At 39.7% G+C, this 24,932-nt stretch overlaps 1 protein-coding gene across 1 annotated transcript in view; it reads right to left on the reverse strand.

Annotated features, from left to right (window-relative positions):
* Positions 1 to 24,645, reverse strand: part of NELL1 (neural EGFL like 1) — a 390,246-nt gene extending 365,601 nt beyond the window's left edge. Inside the window, exons 1-2 of the mRNA XM_039335359.1 lie at positions 24,280 to 24,645; positions 10,668 to 10,796 (exon numbers count right to left, since the gene is read on the reverse strand). Of these exons, the coding sequence (XP_039191293.1) occupies positions 10,668 to 10,796; positions 24,280 to 24,328 (178 nt within the window). The 5' untranslated portion in view covers positions 24,329 to 24,645. The remainder of the gene's footprint in view (positions 1 to 10,667; positions 10,797 to 24,279) is intronic.
* Between the last annotated feature and the right edge of the window lie 287 nt (positions 24,646 to 24,932).

The following is a 24,932-nucleotide window of genomic DNA, read 5'->3' on the forward strand; positions in this document are numbered from 1 at the left end:
GCTTATATTCACTTTCTGGGCATGACTGTTGGGAGGGGCATCCAAAAAGTATGAGAAGGACTGCTGCCAAAGCCTATCAAAGCAAGAGAAGTTTCAAAGAAGCTTTTTTTTCTTAGTTAGTTGTCTTTGAGATTGTATTGTTTTCAGTTTTTTTTAAATTTAGAATTCTCAGTTGTAAGCCTACAAAGGAACACCAAAGTGTCACTGCCTTATAATGTTATTTTAATAATTCTTCAATGAGAATAGTAGGGAGGCAGCTTGTGGCACTCCAGATGTTGATGAGTCACAACAGCCATTGTCTCTCCCCATTGGCCAGGCTGGGGAGACTTTTCAGCAATCTTTTAGCAACAATTCATGTACTGCAGGTTTGTTACTCACACTAGAACGTGCATTATGAAGACTTCTGCCTGGTGTAATATACATCAGAAAGATAGTCACCTATTGCTTATGTCTCTCTTTATATTGAATCAGTAGAAAAACAGAACAAAATTCATCAGGATTATGATTCCAGGAAAAAGCTTCAGGGTTTAGGGCAACTAGTGTACAAGAAAGTACATTTGAACATACATTAATCCTAGCAAAACTTTAAAAATTATTCAAAAGGAGGTTGTCAAGGATGAAACTTTGGCAGCTATGTGCCTCTTCATTTCAGCTTGCCTTTAGATTAAGGGGGGAGGTGTTACTTTCAAGTGGGTTAAATGGAGAAACAAAACTTCTACAATTCAGCTGAAGACCGTGAGAGCTTGAAACCTTTTCAAGGATACTAGAACAGGTGTGGATTTGAAGCAGATGGTTCCCATAAAATATTGGACTTATTTATATGGACTACATAAGATGGGGGTTTGGCTGGGGAAATTATTGTTTAAGTCTGTGAATTGGTGTTAGTTTTGCTTTGACAGTACATGCAGTGTATTCAATAAACAATAAGATATTTGGAGATGGAATTAACCTGGAGTTTTATTTGGATTCTTGAACTGGATGTTGACAGATATTTCTACAAAGGCTCTAATAAACTTTCCATTTGCAAGGAAAGAAAGATCTAAAGCCACTAACCTATTGCAATCTGTATGGAAAATCTGGGACTAGACAATGGAAGTTCTAAAGGTAGACTCTGTAATCTTATTACTAGAATTCAGATTTGAAAATGGAACATAGGGTCCTCTACTCTATGTAACTTTTCAACTTTTACCAAAGGAATAATCCTGCTAAAGCAAATGCTCTGATACAAAACTCCCCTTGTGTCTCTGGTTTGACCTATTAGTTTAACTATTTCCATCTATAATTAAGAGATTATTTTAACAGAAGTAGAGATGGAGATAGAGATAGAGATATATAAATGATATAGATATCAATATCATCAAACATCCCCCCAAAACCCTGTCTCTTTGGGATCTCACAAGGACAGTATTTCACGAATGAAAGCAAATATATGTGTCTCAGGATAAGATTGCAAGATCTAATCTGGGTTGGTCATTGAGACCAGAGGTTTAGTCTTCTCAGCTTTCACACTTATGCTGGACCCATCCTCAGGAACTTCTTTCTGGTAGAGAGAAGTCCTCTGAGGCTGGACTCCAGAAGCCTGGAAAACTAAACCTCTGCTCCCAGTAAGCGACCCATATTGGAACTTGCAAGACAACATTTTTTTTTCCTTTGTAAAAAAGGGAAATAAGGGAGGAAAAAAGATAGTTTGAACTCAAACAGATCATAAAACCAGTTAAAACAGGTAAAATTCATTAATTTAATTAACAGGTCTGTTTGAATTGTTCACAAGAAGAAACCAAACACAAGAAGAAACCAAACCAAGTGTATGTATGGATATAAACTTCTAAACAAGAGATCAACTCTGCGGGAAAGATAAAACTACTTACCTGCAATATTATTAATACTGGCTATTAAAACAGAATCTTGAAAATCTGATGTCTATTAAATTTATGTATACAAGAATAAGTGCACCTGCATGCAGGCAACAATGTTTTTGGGATCTACTATACTTCTCATTATCAATTCTGCTGAAATAGCACAACTAATATATTTGATTAGCATACAGAAGGTTGCTTGAAAGAAAGGACATTTGGGGGGTAAAAGGAGGTTTACAAATAATATGTAGAGACAAAAGAAGATGAACTTGACAGAAATAGATAAATCTCTTACCAAAGCAAGAAGTCAAAAAACATGGCTTAAGTCCCAAATAAGTAGATGTTATATGATAACAACTCAGGCAGACATTTCCGTAACTGACATGAGAATAAAAGAATATTTTTAAAAATAGCTTCTAATCTTCATCACTACAAACAAACTTAATAATTTGTCACCTCTATAATGTTACATGCAGGTATTCATTCTTCCCATAACCCATTTCTTATCTGTATGCACATCAATAAATTATTATCAGATCTAATTCAGCAAAAAATCTGAAATGGGATCCCAGATTTATAAATGTGTTTTATTTTAACCTTGATCAAACAAACCAACTTTGTGCTTTGTGCTTAATATTTTATTTATTCAGATGCTGCAACAGGATTTCTCCTAAGTGGAAATGCAACAGACGAAGCGAAGATATTGATCTGGTTAAAGACTTTTCATTAAACTTGCAAAAAAGTTGGTTAAACTTGAAGAAATCTTGGAGACGAAAAAAAGAAAAAATGGAACAGACTTAACCAAAGGACTTGAAAATCTATCTTGTTAGAGCAAGGTTAAAAAATATTAGCCCTATGCGAGGAAATCAATGAAGTCTAGACAGTTTTTGAAACTAGGGTCAAAGACTATGACAGGTCAAAACAAGAGGAGGATGAGAATTTTATTCTGCTCATTAATAAAATACATAAATGTATTCATAAAAGAGACAGAAAACATTTAAGCTTTAAAAAATGAATATGGACAAAAAGTTGAACTAACGTCTTCAGCAATCCTTAATTTAAACAGAATTTTAATAAGGTCATATGATATGGATACTGGAATTCTTTGAAGCTATAAGGGAGCTATTGTTTTGCATTTTTCCAGCTATAAAAATGCTAAACAAAAAACCAACAGAGAGGTCAAAACTATTTCTGTTACTATAAGTATTATCCTTTTCTTTTTTCTGTTAGGTTAGCTAAGAAATAGATTTGACTTTTTTACAGAATTTTCTATAAGCTGATCCCATTTGCTGCCCAGAAAACCCCTGTCAAATAGAGTTTTCGGTTGAAATACTGTCTACATACAAACCCATTAACACAGATCAGCCTACATTTCCTGCATGAGTTGGCAGGAAAGCCTTTGGCCTGCCATGTCCTAGCATGAAGCAGAGCCTTCCTATAATATATTTTACCAAAAGTATTCGAACAGCAAACTCCTGACATTCCTTAGATGAAGTTTCTGTCAAATGAAATTTGTCTTAATTGTAAAAATTGAAGTTGCCTTTTATTATAAGTGCAAGAATAACATTCAAGCTACTGAGAAAGATGTTATTAAAATGGTTGCTGGGATTGGGTATGTCTAGCTTAATCAAAAGGACTTGGGGTGACATGATAGCAGTGTTCCAATATCTATGGGGTTGCCACAAAGAAGAGGGAGTCAATTTATTCTCCTGAAGCACCTGAAGGCAGGACAAGAAACAATAGATGGAAACTAATCAAGGAGAGAAGCTACCTAGAACTAAGAAGACATTTGTTGACAGTTAGAATCAGTGGAACTACTTGCCTCCAGAAATTGTGAATGCTCCAAGACTGGAAGTTTTTAAGAAGAGTTTGGACAATCATTTGCTGAAATTGTATATGGTTTCCTGACTGAGCAGGGGGTTGGACTAGAAGACCTCCATGGTCCCTTCCAACTCTGTTATTCTCTTAGTTCAAAGTTGGGAGTGCTACATCTTATTGTACTTCCTTGAGCATCCATCACATTAAAACTATGCAGTTTAAATTTACACAGGCGCGCAAATAGTTGAAGGAACCAAAGGAAACTACCGCTGTACTAAATTGGAGCTGTCTTTTGAGAGATGATAGCTAGGCTGTAAGTGAGAACATTCCTGATTTATCCAGCTCCTTTCAAGAACTAGTAGCTACTTAAATCATCAAAAAAGAAAGAAAAGGTATAAGTTTGTTTAATCTACAACACTAGTGTACTGTATATGCATAAATTATTACTAATAAAATTAGTTGTAATTTTAAATCACTAGGCAATACATCCTGATATGGTACAAGAAGACTATGGCCAGGTAACAATGCAATGTCCAAACTTTACTAGCCGGAGGAACCTTTAAGGATTCAGCTCTGCCTTCTTGCTCTTTCAATAAAAGCACACTTGGAGTGGACTGTCTTTCAAACTGAGAAGTCCTCTGTATAATAGGATGTATGATCACATTTAAGTTGGCTTTAGCCATCTACAGCTTTTTAATCTTCTAGGAAGATAAGACTTGATGATCAGACCTTAGCCACAAATGTTCCAAAGTAGTACATGAACTACATATGCTATATGAAGTAGTAAATGCAGGCATGGTAAATGACTTGGACAGATACACAGCTTGGAAGCAAACTCTAAAATAGCAAGTTGTTTTTTTTTTTTCCCTTCTGGTTAGAAAAAACAGAAGAACTGATAGTAGACAGGAAAGTCAGGGAAATAAGAGCCCCTGAACAGAACTTGTTAATTAAGTCTATCAAAAAAAAAAAAAATCCTGGATAGCTGTTGTTTTCAGTCTATTTCCCTTTCCTATTCTCCCACAGGACTGACTTAGCTTTGATTAATTTCTTTTTGCTGGCAATTCTATTCAAGCTCCAGGTTTTCACTGCAGAAAAGACTGGGAAGTGCTGCCCCCTCCTGTTACACATAAAGCAATAGAAATCTTATATAGTATTTCAGTTAAGACTTGAACTCAGCCCCTCCCCCCTTGGGAAATTCCTAATTTGGAACTGTATTTGGGGGGGGGTAATCTTGAAATAGTAGATGAGTGCAAACTTTTAACAATTTTTATATCCTAAATGAACAAAACTTTACATTTTTCTCTGTTAAATTCTGCATTGTGATTTTAATCCATTTTACTTATTTAAAGTATGGCTGATGGCTTTGAATGTTTTATTTCCGTCTTGTAGAATACCAATTATCCCATCCAATTCTGTATCCTCTGTGAATCTCTCGACTTCTTCATTCAAGTCATGCATAAAAATATTAAAGAATAGAGGATTCGTGACTTTTCTTGAGCCAGCCTACTCAATATCATCTTCGATTTCATGAAAATCCTATAATGAGCATTCACGGAGTATAATTTTTGAACCAGCTAGTTATCCATTTCACCAGACTTCCTAATCTATCCATCACTTACTTTTAACAAGCTTGTGCTCTGAACATCAGGAGGTACTTTACCGAGTGCTTCGTTAACTGAAGACCAAGTTAGGGATAGATCGTTATGGAGAAAAAAATCTGCCTTCTGTATGTGATCCTCAGGAGTCAAAAAATGATTTCAACATTATAACATTTCAGTCAATGTTATAATGATAAAAATGACAGAAAGTTAATGTATGAAGATTTGCCCTCGGCAAGTAATTCTGACTTCCACCCAGGAAATTTTTAGCAGCAAGATTCTCATATATTCTCAGTGTTAGCCTTCTTTCTTTGGAATAGCCACTCTTTCTATATAATGTCTGTACAATGACTAACCATTCCCTATTAAGTTTTTGAAAAGGGCAGTAGAAGAGACAGAATGTTGAACTCTCTCTGCTGTAGTGGAAACAGCATAGTATACTGTGAGTGTTTGCTGTTCCTTACAGTTTGCATGAGTTTAACTTTATTGCTGAAAGCCAACTATAAGATTGATTGATTGATTGATTGATTGATTGACCTATTGATTGATTGATTGTTTTGCATCCTGTCTTTATTATTTTCACAAATAACTCAAGGCAGTGAAAATATCCAGCACACTTTCATCCTCCTATATTTCCCACAATAGTCATGCGAGGTGAGTTGGGCTGAGAAAGAGAGGTCCAAGTTTAATTGATGCACAGATTATTCTGACTGGAATGGTAAAGAAGACTGAATAAGTAAATAAAGAAATAATGTATTTATGGGTTATAATGTTACTTCAAATTTATCTGTTTATAGTCCACTTCAGATTTTTTCCAGGTATCTCAAAACACAACACCTCAAAAACAAGATTGCATAATCCTAACTAGATATTAATAACTTTACTGGTGCTATTTTCATCTGGTGGTGCCAGCTCTAGTGGTTTCTTTGCACATGCTATCAGAAACAAATTACATGGAATTGGTAAACTGGAATCAGTTTATGATGTTAGAGCTCATCCTCCAAAGCTCTGCCATTCTCACCGTAGTACCTACAAAACTGTTGTGTCTCAACCATCCTATAAGCCAGGGCTTTTCAACCTTTTCACCCATTGTATCACTTTTAGGATATGGCAACATCCGAGTACCACCAGTCGCCTAGCAACGTGTCAAAAACTTGATGACCCAAAAAAAAAGGAAAAAAGCGATAAAGTACAGGTAGTCCTCAACTTACAACAGTTCACTTAGTGACTATTCGAAGTTACAATGGCACTGAAAAAAGTGCCCCCCAAGGCACAGCCGAGCAAGACACCTGCCTACCCGCCCAGCCACACTCTTCCTCCTGTTCGAGGTTTTCATTGTTGTGAGCATTTCTGTTGAGGATTGGCATCAGGGGTGGGGTGGGGGGTGTTTGGTTTTTATTCCCCCCATCTGCTGGGTGGTTGCAGCAGGTTTTGGTCCCTGGGACACTGTGACCGTCATAAATATGAATCAGTTGCCAAGCATCTGAATGTAAATCATAAGACCCTGGAGATGCTGCAACATTCCAGCTGATCGGTGCTTCTTCTGGGCTCAGCAGAGGTACCAGGATCAGTGCTGCTTTCCAGCTGATTGGTGCTTCTTCAGGGCTCAGCAGAAGCACCAGGATCAGCACTGAGCTTCATCTGGAGCCTGGTGCTGATCCTGGCGCTTCCGCTGAGCCCTGACAGCCCTGCAGCTCCAGCCATCTCTTGCTCAGGCTTGTGGGGTGCTGCCACCGGTTCAGCTCATTCCCTTCCCCCCTACCACTTTTCTATGATGGTCGCGTACCACTTGCCAGGTGCCAATGTACCACAGGTGGTACCCGTACCACTGGTTGAAAAGCCCTGATCTAAATGGTCAATATTTTTATTCCATACTTTTTTTCATCCACACAATAACAGTAGCTATCTGGGACTCTTATTCTCCAACCCACACATTATTTTGAAAGGAGAAACACTATTATCAGTCAACTTTCTTTACTTTTTTGCAGTGTACTATATTTGTGTTAAACTGCAGGTTAAAATTACTCAGTGATTTATATTTTACTTACACCCCCACATAACTATGTAAACCAAGCAATGGTAGGATTCAGCCAGTTTGCATCAGTTCGGCAGAACCGGTAGCTAATTTTTTGTTGCCCAGGCCCAGAATGGACTTCCAGAAGTGGCATCCACACAGAGAACCAGTTGTTCACATATTTGAATCTCATCACTGAAACCAAGACATTTGGGTAAATATATTTTCCAAAGCAAACAGAGTCACTTTAGACAGAGCAAGAAAAACAAAGATACCATTTTTATATAAGGTGGCCCCCTTTAAATTAACTGGAAAGTAAAAATGGAATTACTGAGCTAATGCTGACACCAAAAAGCACATTAGTTATAGTTAGGAACTATCTAGATCCTTCGATCATTTTTTTATCTTCCAAACACAGAATGCCATATTGTCCTTTATAACATTTGCTGATAAAAAAAAAATCCAATGTTTAATACATTATCATGATGATTCTGATTAAAAGATGAATAGCTAAGAGCCACCAAATGCACAATGCAAGGCTATTTCTAATTGTCACAGGAGTCTGCAGAAAATCAGGCTATCAAATATGTGATCTATTTCTAGAAAGGTTTATTTACAAAAAAAAAAAACATGTCGGCTGAGCAACATACTAAAAAGAAATCCTGGATCTTAATGCAAATTTAATCTCATGCTTGAATGAAAATCTGCAATGAAGTTAGTTTTGTGCAACAAAAATATACTCTCATTTCCTATAACATTGTCCAGGGAATAGAGTGGACTCAAAGAACTCATGCCATAAAAACAAAAGGCCTTTTTATTTATTTATTTTCTTTAAACAATGTCTTATTTGATATGTATTTCCAACAAGGGACCTTTGTTAATAAATAGACTGAAATAATACAGAAATACTGTAATAATGCTATATTATACTATATTATAATAATATATAATATTACTAAATTGGATATAATTTAATTAATTAAGACATTTTTATCAGATCTGATCTGAGTAGCCTTTCCTGCTGGGTGATCCCAGCAGCCTCTTGGTTCTCTCAGGAACCCTAAGAAATGAAGCAAATTAAGAGATGCCTAGATGATACAGGCATAAAACAGTAAGCAAAGAAGATGAAACACAGACACAAGCTCATATTCAAGCCTACTGTGTGGCAATCAGGGTGGCAAGGCAGAGCTATTTGTCCATTCTTATTGCCTCTATCGACTGTAGTTGCACTATTGAGTGTGTCCTGGATCCTGCCAGGGAAGAACAGGTGAAAATAACACAGTGTATACTGGAATGATTTGACTGAGAATTTTGTGTTCAAAGTCGGTCATCATTCACTTTGATTTGGAATCTAGATACAGTAGATGGAATCTATTAAAATGACTGGCTTGATCTTGCTGTTGCATGATGTTACCTGGGAGGTTTTTGAGGAAGTAGAATTCTCTATAATTTTAGTTCCAGCATTTGTGGCCTACCTGGCTAATTAAGGCAGTCAGGGAGCAAACTGGGAGTTGGATATAGGCAATAATCACTTTTTATTTGAAGGAAGAAGTTCCAAATTTTCTCATTCCAGAAGAAGCTCAGCTTGAAACCAATGGAATTGCTCAACTACCATCCAATCACCAACCTTTCCCTTTGGGGAGGGGGGGGAGATGTTGAGGAAAGTGATAGGGCTCCCATTACAAATGATATAGGTTATCATCCAGATGGCAGTTTAGTTTTAGGCTAGATATGGGATGGAAACCACATCTCTGCCCTGTGGCAAGACTTGGATAGAGGAACTTTGACCAAACTTGTGTTCCTAGATCTTTCAATAGCCTTCAATTCTCACAATTTCAGAATCCTTCCGGATTATTTGCAAGGACTAGGAACGGATGGCAATGACTTACAGCAGTTTTTCTCCTATCTGAGGAGGCCAATCCAACCAGAGTGTGGGAAAAATCAGGCATATAGATTATATTGATTCTTTCTTCTACCCTACATAACATCTGTATATGAATCATTAGGGTGAGGTATCATCAATAGTCTGATGATATTCACTTGTACATCTCTACTCTGAACCCAGTAGGAGTTATGATAGAAAGACTGACTTGGTGCCTAAAAGCTGTCAGAGTCTAGATGGAAAAAAGAGTTAAACACAACACAGACAAGATAGAATGACTATTAGATCAGAAGCCTATTCATTCCAAGACAATACCAAGTTGAAATAGCAGGTTTATAGTTGGGGAGGGGAAGACTCCTAGACTCATGGCTTGAAAGAGACATAAAATTATGGTCAGGGGGCCCTTTGCCCCTTTTAGCTAGTGTGTCTAATGTAGTCTTACTGTGAGAACAGTCACTCAGACATTATCATCTGTTCGGTGAATTAATGGAATTGGCTTTAACAAGACTTCTAGCACTGAGGATTATTCTGAAACCTTATCTGGCCCACAATAAAAAGACCCGCAAATTTATTGACCCATCATGATATTGCAACAGTACACACTTTTTCTGGTTCTACACTGGTTATTGGTAAGTTTGTAAGCATAAATAGGTCAGGACCTGGGTATTTCAGAGATCACATTTCTTATATGGTTTCTGTCTGTCTACTCCTATAGCTAGAGAGAATTTACTAAAGAATTTATTACTAGTTAGGATGGAAATTATGGTGTGGGATGGGGATGTAGGTGATAGCAGGTATTCTCTATTGTATAGCTCTCCTATGGAACAGTCCCTCACACCACCACCATTCCTCCAACAAAGATGGCCTCTTCTCTGTTGCCATCCCAGAAGCTGGTAAAAACCTGGTTCTTTTCTAAATCTGAAAAAATACCTATGGAGCCATCAGTGTCTATATTAATGTACCAAGGAACCTCTAGTTATGAATCAGCTGACAAAGAGGTTGCTGCATTAAATAACATTGTTTAAAAATCTTATTTATGCATTTAAGGAATGTATCTTTATCTCAAGATGGAGAGACACTCCGTGATTTACCTATGTTAAAAACATAATAAAACAACAATAAAAAGGTAAAAGTAAAGGTAAACAAGATCTTTAAATAAAGTTATTGAATGCAGCAACCTCTTAGCTGATTCATACATGGCTCTCAACATCCAAAAGAAAATCACAAGGATGTCAAAAAGGTAACACTTATATAATGACACTATTGTGCATGTCCCACAGTGACATACTTGCCCCATAATTTCACACACACACGTATGCATTTGCCTGATGACATCTTACCCCCTTTGTTCCCATGTGGAGACCCATGAGACCCATGATACTAAAAATCTCCAATGGAAAAATAAAATAAATAAAAAGAGAAGAAAGAAAAGCAGAGTTTTATATGAATGAAGAGGTTGTATTATTCACTGTTGAACATTAGATAAGTATTTGCTTTACCTTGAAAGAGAAATGCTTTGCTGGTGTTATGTAGTCCAGACACCTGTGTAACTCCGATAGTCATATTGACAAGATCCAATTCTTTGATAATATCAATCTGTAAGCTAGGGTCCATTCCAAGGCCAACAACTAGGAGACAAAGGATGCATTTTAGTTTAAGTGCAATAGCTAAAGATACCATACAATCATGTACATTGAGGTATGCAAATCTGATATTTAAATCAGCACTTGTTCTATAAGTAACAAAAAACTTATTTATTTATAAAATTTATTCATTTATTTATTTATAAAATTTATTTGCCACCCATCTTACAGTATATAGCACTTAGCACTTAGACTTATACACTGTTTCACAGTGCTTTAGAGTCCTCTCTAAGCAGTTTACAGAGTCAGCATATTGCCCCGAACAATCTGGGTCCTCATTTTACCAAACTCAGAAAGATGGAAGGCTGAGTCAACCTTGAGCTGGTCAGGATTGAACTGCTGGCAGTGGGTAGAGTTAGCCTGCCATACTGCATTCTAACCTTTATTTATAAAATTTACTTGCCACCTATCTCATATCCACCAATTCTTGGTGGCTTACAACATAGGAAACATTGAAAAACATTAAAAGCCATCCATTGTAAAAAGCACAACAGATTAAAAAAAACAAATAAAATCTGGACACAAAATGGCAAAGACATATAGGGGAGTGGGCGAGGGTTGAATTAATCAGTTGAATTAATCAACCACGTCCAGTATGAAGCTCCCTCTTTGGGTTTTCCGAGCCATCTGGCGGAACCAGGTCTTAAGGCTCTTATGAAAGGTCAAGAGGGTGGGAGCCTATCTCACCTCAAGGGGTTAGATATTCTAGAGGGCAGGAACCACAAAATGTTGCACCATCTTAACTGAGACCCGTCTTTCAGAATAGTTATGAACTATAATCACAATAAATTGTCATCATTAATGCAGCATCATGGCATGATATAAGAGATCTGCAAATGAATAAGTCTTTAAGTACCAGAGAGATGAATAAGTCTTTAAGTACCAGAGAGATGAAAAGTAAGACACAGTGGATGAAACATTTTGTGATTTCTTGGGCCAAGCAATCTGTGCCTCATGGTTGCATGGTAAGCAAGCGTCAGATTATAAGCCATACTTTTTCTTTAACAGGCTTCTTCTAGGTTTTGAAATGCGATTTAGAATGTACTTTGGGTGCATTTAGAGTTTCCACTAGAAGGAAAGATGTTTTACATTTGGAATTATTGGGAGCACTCAGGCAGGATAATTTTTCCCCTGAGAAACTTGGAAAGCTAAGCTTTTGAATTTCCACTAGCTGGTACTAAGCTCCTGACACAGAGCCAACCTTGCATTTTGTAGGTTCCAGGTTTCCAGGTTGTCAGCCCAATACTGTTATAAAAAGGCCCTTTTAGGTAAAGGCCCATTTACCTTAAGGCAACTTTGCATGGAAATAACTTATAAACAGATGCAAAGCATGCACGCACAATGGTTTTATACTGACTCTGCACAAAAAAGACTTGCCAGCCTGCGGTTGCTTAAAGAAATAACTGTGAGCTGCCTAAGGGCTGCAACATCTGCACCACAATAAGAATTCCAAACATTTCACAGTCCAGCAGGCAGTCTCCATTGTCAAAACTGACACCACTCACCTGTTCACCAGCAAGATCCTCACATGCCCTAGCACATAGGCTCAACTGCCACAAATAAGTTGTCTCCTCATGAATGTTACTTTGTTCATGCAATTCTGAGTCTTTAATTTCTAATACTGCAACTGTCTTCCTGAGACAAAAACAAGCCAGCAGCCAGAGCATTCATGGGGGATAGAAGGAAGTATTGTCTAAATCTGAAAGATGGCACCTTCACAATCCAAACCTGCCCATTTTATACATATGTTCAATATTGCATGCATGTACAAAAGCAACCAGGCTTTTATCACAGGGCTGCACTCGCTGTTTGACACATTTTTATCTCCTTCCTAGGAACACCCATGTCAATACCTTTGTCATTTCTGATAAAATCAGGTTTGCAACTGGAATTTTATTCCTTGCAAAATAAAACATGATGACTGTCTCCAACTGTTTTTTTCTTTTCTTTGTTTTTTGACTAAGTAACTGTCTTAAAACATTTAATGTAAACAATGTAATCCAAAAGTAAGCCCTCAGTCCAATGAACTAATAAGTGCAGAAGTATATATTAAGCCTAAATGTCTGATAAATCTCAAAAAAAATTAACCCTAAAAGACACTTAAACCATGCGCCCCCTCCTGTTCCTCTGTGCAGCCCCCAGTAGCAATATTCCTCAAAGATTACTCCTCAGTAATCCAGATTAAATTACACAAGATTCCTGAATTAATCGATTCCATTCTTGAATTGATCCCTCAATTTAATGGGCCTCAGTTTAGCATACTTCAGATTTGTTTGTTGTATTTAAAAGTAGCCTGAATGTTCATGATTATATTGGGATTTCCTTTTTTCAGTAATAATTTTTCAGAAAATATTATTTCTATTTCTCTATCTACTATACAGAATGCTATTTAGGAGGTATAAACAGAGCAATTAAACAAGGAATGGGGTTTCAGTCATTGTGCTTGTATCATACGTTGATCAAGTCATGATTTAGTCATTGAAACCAATTTTCCAAGGTTCACAGTCCCTTGCTTGCAGTAATTAAACAAAATGCTTAGGTAGGAAGGTAGATTTACTCATACATATCCTTGCTATACTTCAAGGTCCTCTTCCATTACCTCAGAATTGACAATTGATCTATAATTCCACGCTTACCACGTGGATCAGGCTTGCAATATTAATTTATTTTAATCCTCTCTATGGTTTATGTCTACTATAACAACTGCCTGTGACATCTCATCATCCACTTTAAGAATGAAGAACTGTGGTAGGTCTTTGGGATTCAAAATGAAGCATTGGGCCAGTATGTAAGGAATACTGCTGGAAGAAGGGGGTTATTTCTTTGCTGTACAAGGGTTTTGGGGGCTCAAAAATAAATTCCATTTGCCATTTAACAGACAGCCTTAACAGCCACTCTTCCCTCAATCTCCTTAAATTGAGTGTTTACTATGTGCTGTACTCAACGTGCACTTCCCTGCAAATTATGTACACCCCACAATCCGCTACATAGGAAAGCTTCACCCACATGCTTTGTGGCTTAAAAATAATTTGAACTGAGAGCATCTGTAGAAAAAAAAAGCAGCAAAACTAAGGAATAAGCTTTCCTTATTTATGTACTGCAAATTATGTACACCCCACAATCCGCTACATAGGAAAGCTTCACCCACATGCTTTGTGGCTTAAAAATAATTTGAACTGAGAGCATCTGTAGAAAAAAAAAAGCAGCAAAACTAAGGAATAAGCTTTCTTTACTCTTGTTTAAGGACTTTGAATAGAAAAACAATCAAAAAGCAAGAGTCACATTAATTTAACTTCTTAAAGTTGGACTGCTTGAACTTTTAAAAATAAAAAGTTTGACTAAAAATATTCTCTGCTTTCTGTCACCGAGACTTATTCTACCTTTTAACTTTTAAAAAAGCAAATATTTTCTTTCCCTCTTTCTAAAATTTTATTAAGGACATAAAAGAGACTGAGATTGCCATTCAGAGGCAAATGGCTTAGCCTGATATGTCAATCTGACTTTAACCCCTGAAAAACTTTGGTTAACAAGTCCAGGGCTGGTTCTAGGCAAGGCCAAGTGGAGTCTCCATAAATTTATAATGAATAGATGGAACATTTCAAGATGCGGGCAGGAAATTCTGCTTGGAAATACCCTCTCCCATCCCAGTTCTCTCCCTCTCTCACCCTCATCCTGTCTGAGTACAGAGATAAGAGGTTGAAATCTGGAGCTTGAAATCATATGTGTAAAACTAGAGAAAGAAAGAAAGAAAGAAAGAAAGAAAGAAAGAAAGAAAGAAAGAAAGAAAGAAAGAAAGAAAGAAAGAAAGAAAGAAAGAAAGAAAGAAAGAAAGAAAGAAAGAGAAAGGAAGGAAGGAAGGAAGGAAGGAAGGAAGGAAGGAAGGAAGGAAGGAAGGAAGGAAGGAAGACACATTTTGAAATTCCTAACAAAATCAGAAGATGAGCTGAACTATAGGGAGTGCCATTATATGACTTTGCTTAGAGTGCCAAATTGTATAGAACTGGCCCTGGGCAAGTTATAAGCGTGATTAATAAATTAATCTGCCCAAACAGATTTAGTTTGACATGAAGGAACCTCAGATTTTTATATTCACATCTCTTCCTTCTCCTGGGAAGAAAAAAGAATTCTGAAGTTTTGTTTTAGTACAGATTTTTATATTGTCTGGGATGGAAGACTGAGCCTGATGTAAAATGAATGATTTGAGTACTTAAGTGTAAATTAATATAAAATCAGTTATGATTATCTATAATTCCAAGTCTAGACAACATGACAAACTTCAGTAAATGAAAAGCAGAAACTACCAATCTCCTTTTTTCTTCCATGAGTGAGTAGCATTCAGAAGACTCATTGCTATACATTCACGCTACACTAAATTATGATTTAGCTTTTCCGTGATCACGCAATTCACATTTCTGCCTCTATTTGTGAGCTATAATCTATTATCTGTGAAACTTGCCTGAGTTGTCCTAATTATAGGATATATGGTTAATATTATTTTAGCATTGAAGCAAAAATAATCCTCCAAAGTTAAAATAAAACAGTGGGTGTTTATGTTCTTGGAGCAGCATGAAAGATGTCTTACATCTGTTTACACAGCTACAAAATTTCAGTAATAATTCAGAAAAGATCTTTCAAAATGCAGAGCAGTGCCAATGCAGCATCTATTTGTTACCCTTGAAAACAGCTGCATCTTTTTTCCTGAGATTGCATTAGTGCACTCTGTAGCTACAAATGCTCCATTTGAGCTCCTTAAGGACATGTATTTATTTATTTTTTTATTACTCAAATATGAAGTGCTGTACAGGCTGACTACTTAAGAAAGAAAAAAGATAGTGTATAGTGTCAAAAAATTACTTTGTTGTGAGTAAACATCTTAGTAAGGTCATAGGTCAGAAGGAGGTGAGTTGGGGTTCAAAGATCATATAAAACAAAGGTCCCCAACCTTTTGGGCACCAGGGACCAGTTCTGTGGAGAGAAGTTTTTCTGCAGACCGTAGGGTGCGTGTTTTTGTGTGCTGCCTGCATCTCACGGATGAGACTTTGCTTGTTTGTACAGACCAGTTGTTGGTTTGCCACGGCCCAATACTGGTCCACGGACCGGGGGTTGAGGACCCCTAATATAGAAGATTCCTTGGGAGGCTGAGAGGTTGCAGTATGAATGGAGCTATTAACTTATGCATTTATCAATCATATTTAAAAACCGTCCATCTCCTTCATAGATCGACTCAGGTATGCAGATAGACATAAAAAATATGCTATATATAAACATAATAAAAACTATTACAAACAGCAATAAAATAATACACAATATACAATTTTATTATTAAAACGGGCAGGGTTTGGAAGGTTTGGACGTGCCTAGTTTTTTGTCTGCTTCAGAATGGCAGGCAATTATGCCATTTCCATTAGTTTTCAGCCATCCTACGAGGAGTCTTAAGGACCACAGTTTGGCACTCTGAAATAGATCAATAGGTATAAGAAAGTTTACACAAACAAGATGTTTGTAATATATTTATTGGTGTATTCTAAAAACATTCTGCTTTTTTCCCTCTGAAGTTTCCAAGTGATTTTATTCAAGAAACATTGGTATGCATTCAGCTATTACAGTTTCATAATATATGTGGATTTATCACCCAACAAAGAAAGAAAATTGTGAAGAGCACACACTTTTACAGGTTTTCGGGGGGGAGAGAGACAGAGAGATAAGATTTAATAGATAAAAGCTATAAAATATAGATCCCATTTTGGAAAATTCACATTTTCTGATATTTATTAACCACTGAAGAGGTTTATGGAATTTCTGTATATCTACCTTATGGGGTAAAATCACCGTCTCTAAAAGGCAGGTGCCTCAAGATCTGTTCATGAGGAAATGTTAAAGACTTCTCTCAAAGGGGCTTTTTCAAAAGGCAACTGGGCTATTTCTCCTTTGAGGAAGAAGAAGACATTTCGCTTCTCATCCAAAAGCTTCTTGGTTGAGAAGACAAATTTCTTCTTCTTCTTCCTTAAGGGAAAAAAACCAAGTCCAATTGCCTCTTGAAAAAGCACCTTTGAGACAATCATGACCTGGATGACTGAGAAGCTCCATAGACCTTCTCTTGCTGATATCATTCATAGATCGAAGAAAAAGCTGATCCAAGGCCACATGGAGAATGCAAGCTGCTCTTCTCCATGCCACCAAATTTCATAATAAAATGTCTAATAATTAGTTCTCCTTTAAGAGCATCCAAAATCTACTGGTTAATGGAAAGGAACTGGAATGTGTCCACTCTGCCCAAATGCACCAAGCAGAAAGAAATAAGAGAGGGGTGGGTTTTTTTAGAATACTTGGATGTACGCTAAAATAAAGACCGGGTATAGCACAGTCGTATTGTATTCTATTGTATTGTATTTATTTATTTTATTTATTTATTTATTTATGAGACTTATATACCGCTTTAAGTGCAAGCACTCTCTAAGCGGTGTACACCAGTAAGCAATGTATATATATATTTACATTGTCCCCAACAATCTGGGTCCTCATTTTACCTATCTCGGAAGGATGGAAGGCTGAGTCAACCTTGAGCCAGTGAGATTTGAACCGCTGACCTGCTGAACACAGTCAGCTAAAGTGGCCTGCAGTACTGCACTCTAACTGCTGCGCCACCTCGGCTCTGTATTGTATTGTATTGTATTGTATTGTATTGTATTGTATTGAACTGTTATGTTATGTTATGTTATGTTATGTTATGTTATGTTATGTTATGTTATGTTATGTTATGTTTTATGTTATGTTATGTTCCTATAAAAAATGGCAGGACCAGGGAGAAAATGTCTTTAGATCTTCCTTCCTTCTTTCCTTTCTTCCCTTCAATGCCTTTTAGTCAGTCTTGATTCCTGCTGATTGCATGAACAAGTCCTTACAGCTTTTCTTAGCAATATTTTTCAGAAACAACTTGCCGTGGCCTTCTCCCTAGGGCTAAGAAAACTCTAGAACTTAACTGTATGTTGTTGTAAAAGAGACCGCAATATGGAAAATAGGCCTTCAAAGCTGTAAAGAGGTTAAATTATATGAATGGAGTTGCATTACCCAGCAAAATCTCTGGCTGCAGAATTAAGCACATCTTGGCAAGAACAATTCTGAGCCAAGTAGATTTTAATGTGTAGGTTAGTAGGAAAAGTCTACTATCTAGAGCAGGGCTTTTCAATCTTTTCACCGATTGTACCACTTTTAGGATATGGCAATATTCGAGTATCACCAGTCACTTAGCTAGGTGTCAAAAACTTGATGAATTAAAAAAAGAGGAAAAAAGTGATAAAGTACAGGTAGTCCTCAACTTACAACAGTTCGCTTAGAGACTGTTTGAAGTTACAATGGCACTGAAAAATGTGACTTATGACCATTTTTCACACTTATGACCATTGCAGCATCCCCAGGGTCACACGATTTACATTCGGATGCTTGGCAACTGATTCATACTTATGACGGTCACAGTGTTCCAGAGTCATGTGATCCCCTCTCGCAACATTTTGACAAGCAAAGTCAATGGCTGTGGGTGCATGGCCAGCTCAACGTCACTCAGGTTGGAGGGCACCTATGGGAGATGGGGGGGCTGTGGGAGAATCCAGAGGTCTCCACTGGAGGGGGATGGGACTGGGGTGAGCACCAGGGCATGGCCCACTGGAGGAGCCCCACTGTCCCTCTTGGACAGTGCGCGGGACTCCCAGAGGTGGCACAGGCTGCCGGGAGCCCCAGAGCAGAGGGCAAGAGTCCAGCCCAGCCCTCAATGTGAGGAGACCCAGCTTTGTAACCAAAGCATCCTTCACAATAGGATGGGAAACCACCAGGATAGGCCAAAAGGAGGGGGCAAGGGGATGGCAAAAGGGCAGCAACATACACACACACGAAAAAAAAATACATACATGGGTCTGGGAGAGATGAGAGTCACACAGAGGCCCTTCAGGCACAGAGGCAACAATGGGGAGAGGGGTCAAAATGGGAAGCCTCCTGCCAGAAGCCTTGAGCAGCTTAAAGTAATAAACTTGTAAAGCGCTTAGAACGCGGGGGCCTGCATGCTCACTGCTGCCTCCTGTGCGCATGCTCAGGGGACAGGGTGGGGGGTGGGGCTGAGGCAATGAGGTGGCCCTTCGCTGGTTCCAGGGCTGCCCCGTGAATCTAAGACTGAGCACGTTCTGGCTTTTATGGTAGCTACAAGGTTGTAAATCAGCAGCCAGACAGCCTGGGCTAGGCTTTTTTTTCTGAGTGGTCAGCAAGGATGCTGGGCACTCGCCACTGCCTCTCCCTCATTGGCCCTTTCCCACCAAAACCTCCTTTTTTATGTTTTCCTCTCTCCCCCCTCCCCTTTTCCATGCACCTCCTGCTCCGTGCTGCTTTTGGAAGTGCCAATCAGCTGGAGCCTGGCGCTGAGTCCTGCAGAAGCGCCAATCAGCTTGTAATTGCTCGCGCAGATCCTGGGGCCTCTGCCAACCCCCGACAGCCATGTAGCTCCAGCTGTCTCTCCCTCAAGGCTTGTGCAACGCTGCTGCTGCTTCAGTTCATTCCTTCCCCCCCCCCCGCTACCACTTCTCTAGGATGGTCGCGTACCACCTGCCAGGTATCAAAGTACCACCTGTTGAAAAACCCTGATCTAGAGTATAATGAGGGGTCTAGGTAAACGTTTAGTTCAATACTTCACCAAGAAAATAAATGAAAGCATGATGGAACTGCAGCCATCCTCACCACAGAGTACGGGTGTCAAACCCGCTGCGTCATTTGATGAGTCACGACGTATCGTGACTTTTTTCACATTGCTAGAGTTGGGGTGGGCACGGCATTTGCCTGTTGCAATCGACCCATGGGCCAGCAGTTTGACATCCCTGCCATAGAGAGTACCGAATTGGCAGCATTCAAAATCACCAATTCTGTGCTATATATCTATGTTTAGGATACCAACATGGTAAGATCTTTAAACGTAACTCCAGTCATAATCTCCCAATTGTGGTATCCACTGCTAAAAATCTCTAGGTAACTTCATTTTCTTCTGTCAGTCAATGAAGCTCCCTTTCCATAGAATTAACATTAAAGAGGACAATTTCCTCTTTTGCAAAATCTGAGGAAATAGTCAGGTTGTAAGAGACATAGTGGGAAATAGCGAGGGAAGATAATTCCAACCATTTAAAAAGAAATCTCAGGAGGTTTCTATAAGATCTGTTTTGTAATTACCGTTCAATATGCAAATTAACTACAGTGGGAAGAGTGCTTTAACTGTTGCCTATATATCTCCCTACATAAAGTTTAATCTGTATCAAGGAAATTGCAACATTTAAAAGAACTATGTAAAGTCTACAATCTTATAGGAATGCAATCAAGACCCTGTGATTTTCTCCAATTAAAAGGAACATCCTTAGTCAACCCAAGATTTGGCTCTTCGGCTGACCATGAATACTCTGGGACTCTTTCGTACTCATTCCTCTTCTGCTGGCTTTTGATACTATGGTGTGTGTGTGTGTGCATGCCTGTGTGCATGTGCGTGTGTGCGCGCACGCGTGTGCGTGCGTGTGTGTGTGTGCATGCAAATAAACAATTTGGGCAGTGGGGTTAAAGTAATCATAAAAATCATAGAATATAAGGTTTGGAAGTGACCTAGGAGAGCATCTAGATCAATCGCTAGATGACTGTGTTGATTAATAATTAATCAACATAACACCGCAGCTTCGGTTGTACGGCCACATCTTCTTTCTTTCTTGGAGCTTTAACGCCTCTTATCAAATCTGAAGCAGAAACATATATGGCTATTTCATCTGCATCCAGTAGAATAAATAGATGACTAAACTCATTTTTCTTCTTATAAATCAAAAGGAGCAGTTACATGGAAAATGATTTGCTCTAAAAATTGCAGCTATAGGACCTCAAGAGTCCACATCTTGACTTTCTCTTTCTTCTTCAGTGCAATCTGATTAATTTAATTTTGCAAAAAGAGAAAAAGAAAAGACTAATTTGACTAATTCATGGCCAAAGTCTTAGAAGCTATCCTAAGACTGAGCAAGGTAGTTCCCAATATCAGCAAGAAGCAAAGCCAGAAAATAAACTATTTGTGTGGTATATGCTTTAGAAATGCATTGTCTTAATGTCTTTTATCAACCATTTGTTGACATGGAACATGACTGTCATGAAAGGGTTTTGACTCAATTTATACGCACCTTTGTGTCTTAAAGCTATAGATCAGTTTTCAAATACAGCATATAAAACTTGTGAATTGAGATTTCAGTATAAACGCACTTTCAATGCACTAGAATTCACTATTCTTTGGCAAAATACACTACTGAACAGTTTGATGAAACTTCTTTCCAAATTTAGTTCTCCTGTAAGGTTCAAGCCCAACAATTCAAACTTAGGTAGTAATTTTATGAGTGAGAAATATTTGATCTAACTATACCAGCCAGGCAACATTTTCCCATTTAGTCTTCAGAATTAGGACCTGATTGCTAATTAGGTCCAATCTGCAAAATTCAGGAACAAGTTGAAGGGGTGACCTATTCATCAAAAGACATGCAAATTCATTCCAGGTGAAGCACTGCTATTGTGTCCTTTAGCTAAAATGAATAGTAGTTGCAGACCACTTAACCACAATTGAATTTTGACGACCCCCCCCCAAAAAAAGTTTTTCTTACAGAGTCCAGCTTCTTAAATACCTTTTAATATTTAACAGTTTTGCAATCTTTCACTTCTCACCATAAAAAGCAAGTAAGCTACAGCAACTCCGTTTGATTCATTTGAAAAGCAATGAGAGCCACCAAGATCATAGCTAGTTTTCCTGTGTGGTGATTGAAGATATGAATAATAAATACTTGACCATAGAAATCTTAAGTATAGAGGAATAGAAAATATAATTGCTCCTCCAGTTCTATAGTTTGGGATGTAAAATATAAGGTACATTTCTGCTATGTAAGTGCTAAATTAGTTGCTGAAGATTTTGTGTTCTGCAGTATACCTCGGTAAGAGTGCCAGCCTGTTCCTTAAAAAGTGCTTTATTCTAGGTCTAGGATATAAAAAACAGTTATGTTTAACACAGCTTAGTAAGAACTCAAGCCTATAGAGCTACACTGTAGATTCAGAAGCAATAATCTAGTGTGTGAAGGAAATCTGTAGATACACTTCCCTCAAAAATCACCTAAAGCTAAATTAAGTACCCTTTTAAGAAAAATAAACAAATATAAACAAACTTAAAAGACAAACACATCACTAGCACACATATTTTCACTAAGCAGCAAAGTTGTTGGTTTTTAGCTCATTTGTATTGGTTAAATATTTTCTGAATTTTTTTTCCAGGCTTATTTATTTGCACATGTGAAAGCCATATTCCTCCAGAACATAAAAACTAAAACCAGAATCTTTTAAATACTGAAAGCTGCAAATATTTGAGAAAGACACAACTATAGCAACTCATGTGCACCCATTCACTTGAACTGCATCCTGTTGCCCCAAAAAGCAGCCAGTTGTTTACATGAGTAGAGATACCTTTTCTTTCTAATGTATTTGTTTACAATCCCAGCCATACCTTAAGACAGCCAGGGAAAAATGAAATTCATCCATAATAAGACAGTTGGGATAGGAACAGAGAAGAAGGAATACAGTGATTTTATGCCTTATAGAACTCTACCAAGTAAATATTTCAGAGGGTAACACTGGGAGAATAAATGTTCCGCTAAAGGACTCAGGAAATATATTCCTTTGGTCTTGGTTAAAAACAACTTGGCCAAAAGCAACAAAGAGGTTTTTTTTTTTTTCCCTTCTGTTTCTTCTTTCATGTGCTTTTTTTCCTCTCTGTCAAGTGAAGGATGAGGGGTATCCCCCCTCCCCACCAAGTTGGTAAATTCCTTTTCATCTTCTGTAAAAAATTTAAAAAAAAAAACCAGAAAACTGGAGAAACTAAACTTTAGATTATTTCTTTCTTTCTTTTTTTTTCTTGGAGGAAACAATGGGCTTTTTAGGAGAGCAAAAAAAGGAAAAGAAAAGAAAAGCCAATAGAAGATAGTCATCTTGGAAGTCTATCTCCGTCCTGCCCCTCCCCCAACTGAAGCTAAGGGGATGAAAATATTGCAAACCGAGAGTCAGATTTGCGCTACCCACGTCTGTATTGTCAAACCACGCCGTTCCCTGAAGCTTTAGCACCAGTTTTCCTCGAGGGACGGGTGTGAGTCTCCACCCGCACTCCCGCGGAAGGTCATTGGTACGGAGTGCCATCCCTACATCCGATTCCCCAGCTCTCCAGCCGGTCTTGTATCTGCGCGATCTCCCCCACCCCACCCCGCCTCCCCTTCTTCCACAGATCTCCCCTCCTCCCGGAACAGCCCTCTCTTCTGTCGGAAGGACGCCGAGGCAGCTGCTTGTTAGCGGGCTGAGCGAAGACAATAAAAGAGTGTCAGCCCTGCGCAAAGAAACTGGCACTTTGCTTCTTTTCCGGCATAACCTTCTCTTGATGCTCGGGCTGTAGAGAGGAAAGCTCTCTGGCTTTTGATCCTCCCTCCCTCCCTCCCCCCCCCACGAGAATATGATTTGCCCACCGACAGGTAATCTTCACCTGCGGGCCCCACCGGCAGTGGGAGAGCAGGAGAGGAAGATCAAACCTCGGCTGCCGCTGGGCTGAAAGAAAAGCCCGGAGTCCGGGTTTAGGGGGAGGGGGAAGAAGGGGCCATGTGGCAGATCCGAGTGGATTTGCATCCAAGCACGCTCCGCCTTCCCCGCTGGCTCCCTTTCTTGCGTGTCCCCGGCGCGGGGCTTCCTGATCCCGCTCCGTGCCTGGGGTGGGGTTTTGCCCGGTCCTCCAAGAGCCCCTGCCATTACGAGGCAAAGTTTCCGAGTTCCGCCTCGCAAGGACGAGACCGCGGAGGGGCTCCGGGGCGGTGCGCCGAGTCCTCGCCCCCCTCGAAGCCACTCCGCGCGATCCTTCGGTCGCTCTCGGCGCCCCCTTTGCTGTCACCATCCCTCCCTCCCCCCCCCCCGGCACTACCGGGCCCCCACTTTTCTAAGCGACGCTAAGCCATCGGCAGTTTATTGGGGGGGGGGTTGTCCAAATATAAAACGCTCCACACCTTTTCCTCGCCCCCCCCCGATCCCTTTCCCTACCCATCACTAACACGCAGCCCCCACGTTGCCTCGCGAACTCGCGGGGGAGCGCAACAGCGGTTCTACGACCTTACTTTATAGAGAAAGCGGGAGGGGGGAGAGAGAGAGAGAGAAACGAGGGCATAGCGAAAGAAAAGAAAGGAGGTGAGCGGATCCTCCCCCACCGTGTACCCGGCTACCTATTGTCTTTGCATTAAAGACCCCGATTCCTACTCCAATGTTTTCCCAGGAGCAGCCTCCCCCGCCGGGACTAAAATGCCTCTTTGCAAGGTTTCCCCATTCCTCTCCTCCCCACCGCCATCCCCATCTCCGAGGCGTGCGAAGCCGGGGCGGAGATTTCCCCCACCCTTTCCTCGGCTCTTACCTGTTCTGGCCGCTGCCAGGCAAACCCAAACGCCTACCATGACATCCATCGGGGCTGATCACGCTGTCTGCTCCGTGGAGACCCCGCACGGCAAAGCCTGGCTCCAGTTCGCTTTCGAGCATCAGAGCCTTCAAACTTGAAGCGCTTGTTTGGCCGCTGCTCAGAGCGGCAGCAGCAGCAGAGCGAGAGAGAGAGAGCGACAGAGCAAGAGAGAGAGAGAGAGAGAGAGAGAGACAGCAGCGCAAGCACTAGCAGCGGTCAGATCTGCTGCCCTGGAAGAGCCCACGTGCTTTCCGTGGGGATGATGCCCGGCTCAGACGGCCCTTTCCCGTGGGGCTCCGCAGCTCACGCCCAGTTTGATGTGCAATCTTTGTTCGGCTTGGTCGCGTCGACGCCCCTGCCGCCTTCAGTTGGCTTGGCTTGCCGGGAAGGAGAGGCGGGTCCGCGAGCTCGCCGGTTGGGTGCTGGATCCCCCTCTTGGATCTTAATGGATCGGTCTTAAACCACCCCCGCCCCCCGCCCCAAAGAGGGAGGTAAAAGCATCTCGGAAAGAACTGAGCAAGTGAACGGGGAAGGAGGCTGCTATCCAGGCATCTGAGCAACTTGTCGCTGCCTTCCGTCTGGGTGATAAGGAGGCAGAGATAAGGGGGTGG

This window comes from Crotalus tigris, unplaced genomic scaffold, assembly GCF_016545835.1.
Source record: "Crotalus tigris isolate CLP2741 ecotype Arizona unplaced genomic scaffold, ASM1654583v1 scf7180000017640.1540244, whole genome shotgun sequence".
NCBI lineage: Eukaryota > Metazoa > Chordata > Lepidosauria > Squamata > Viperidae > Crotalus > Crotalus tigris.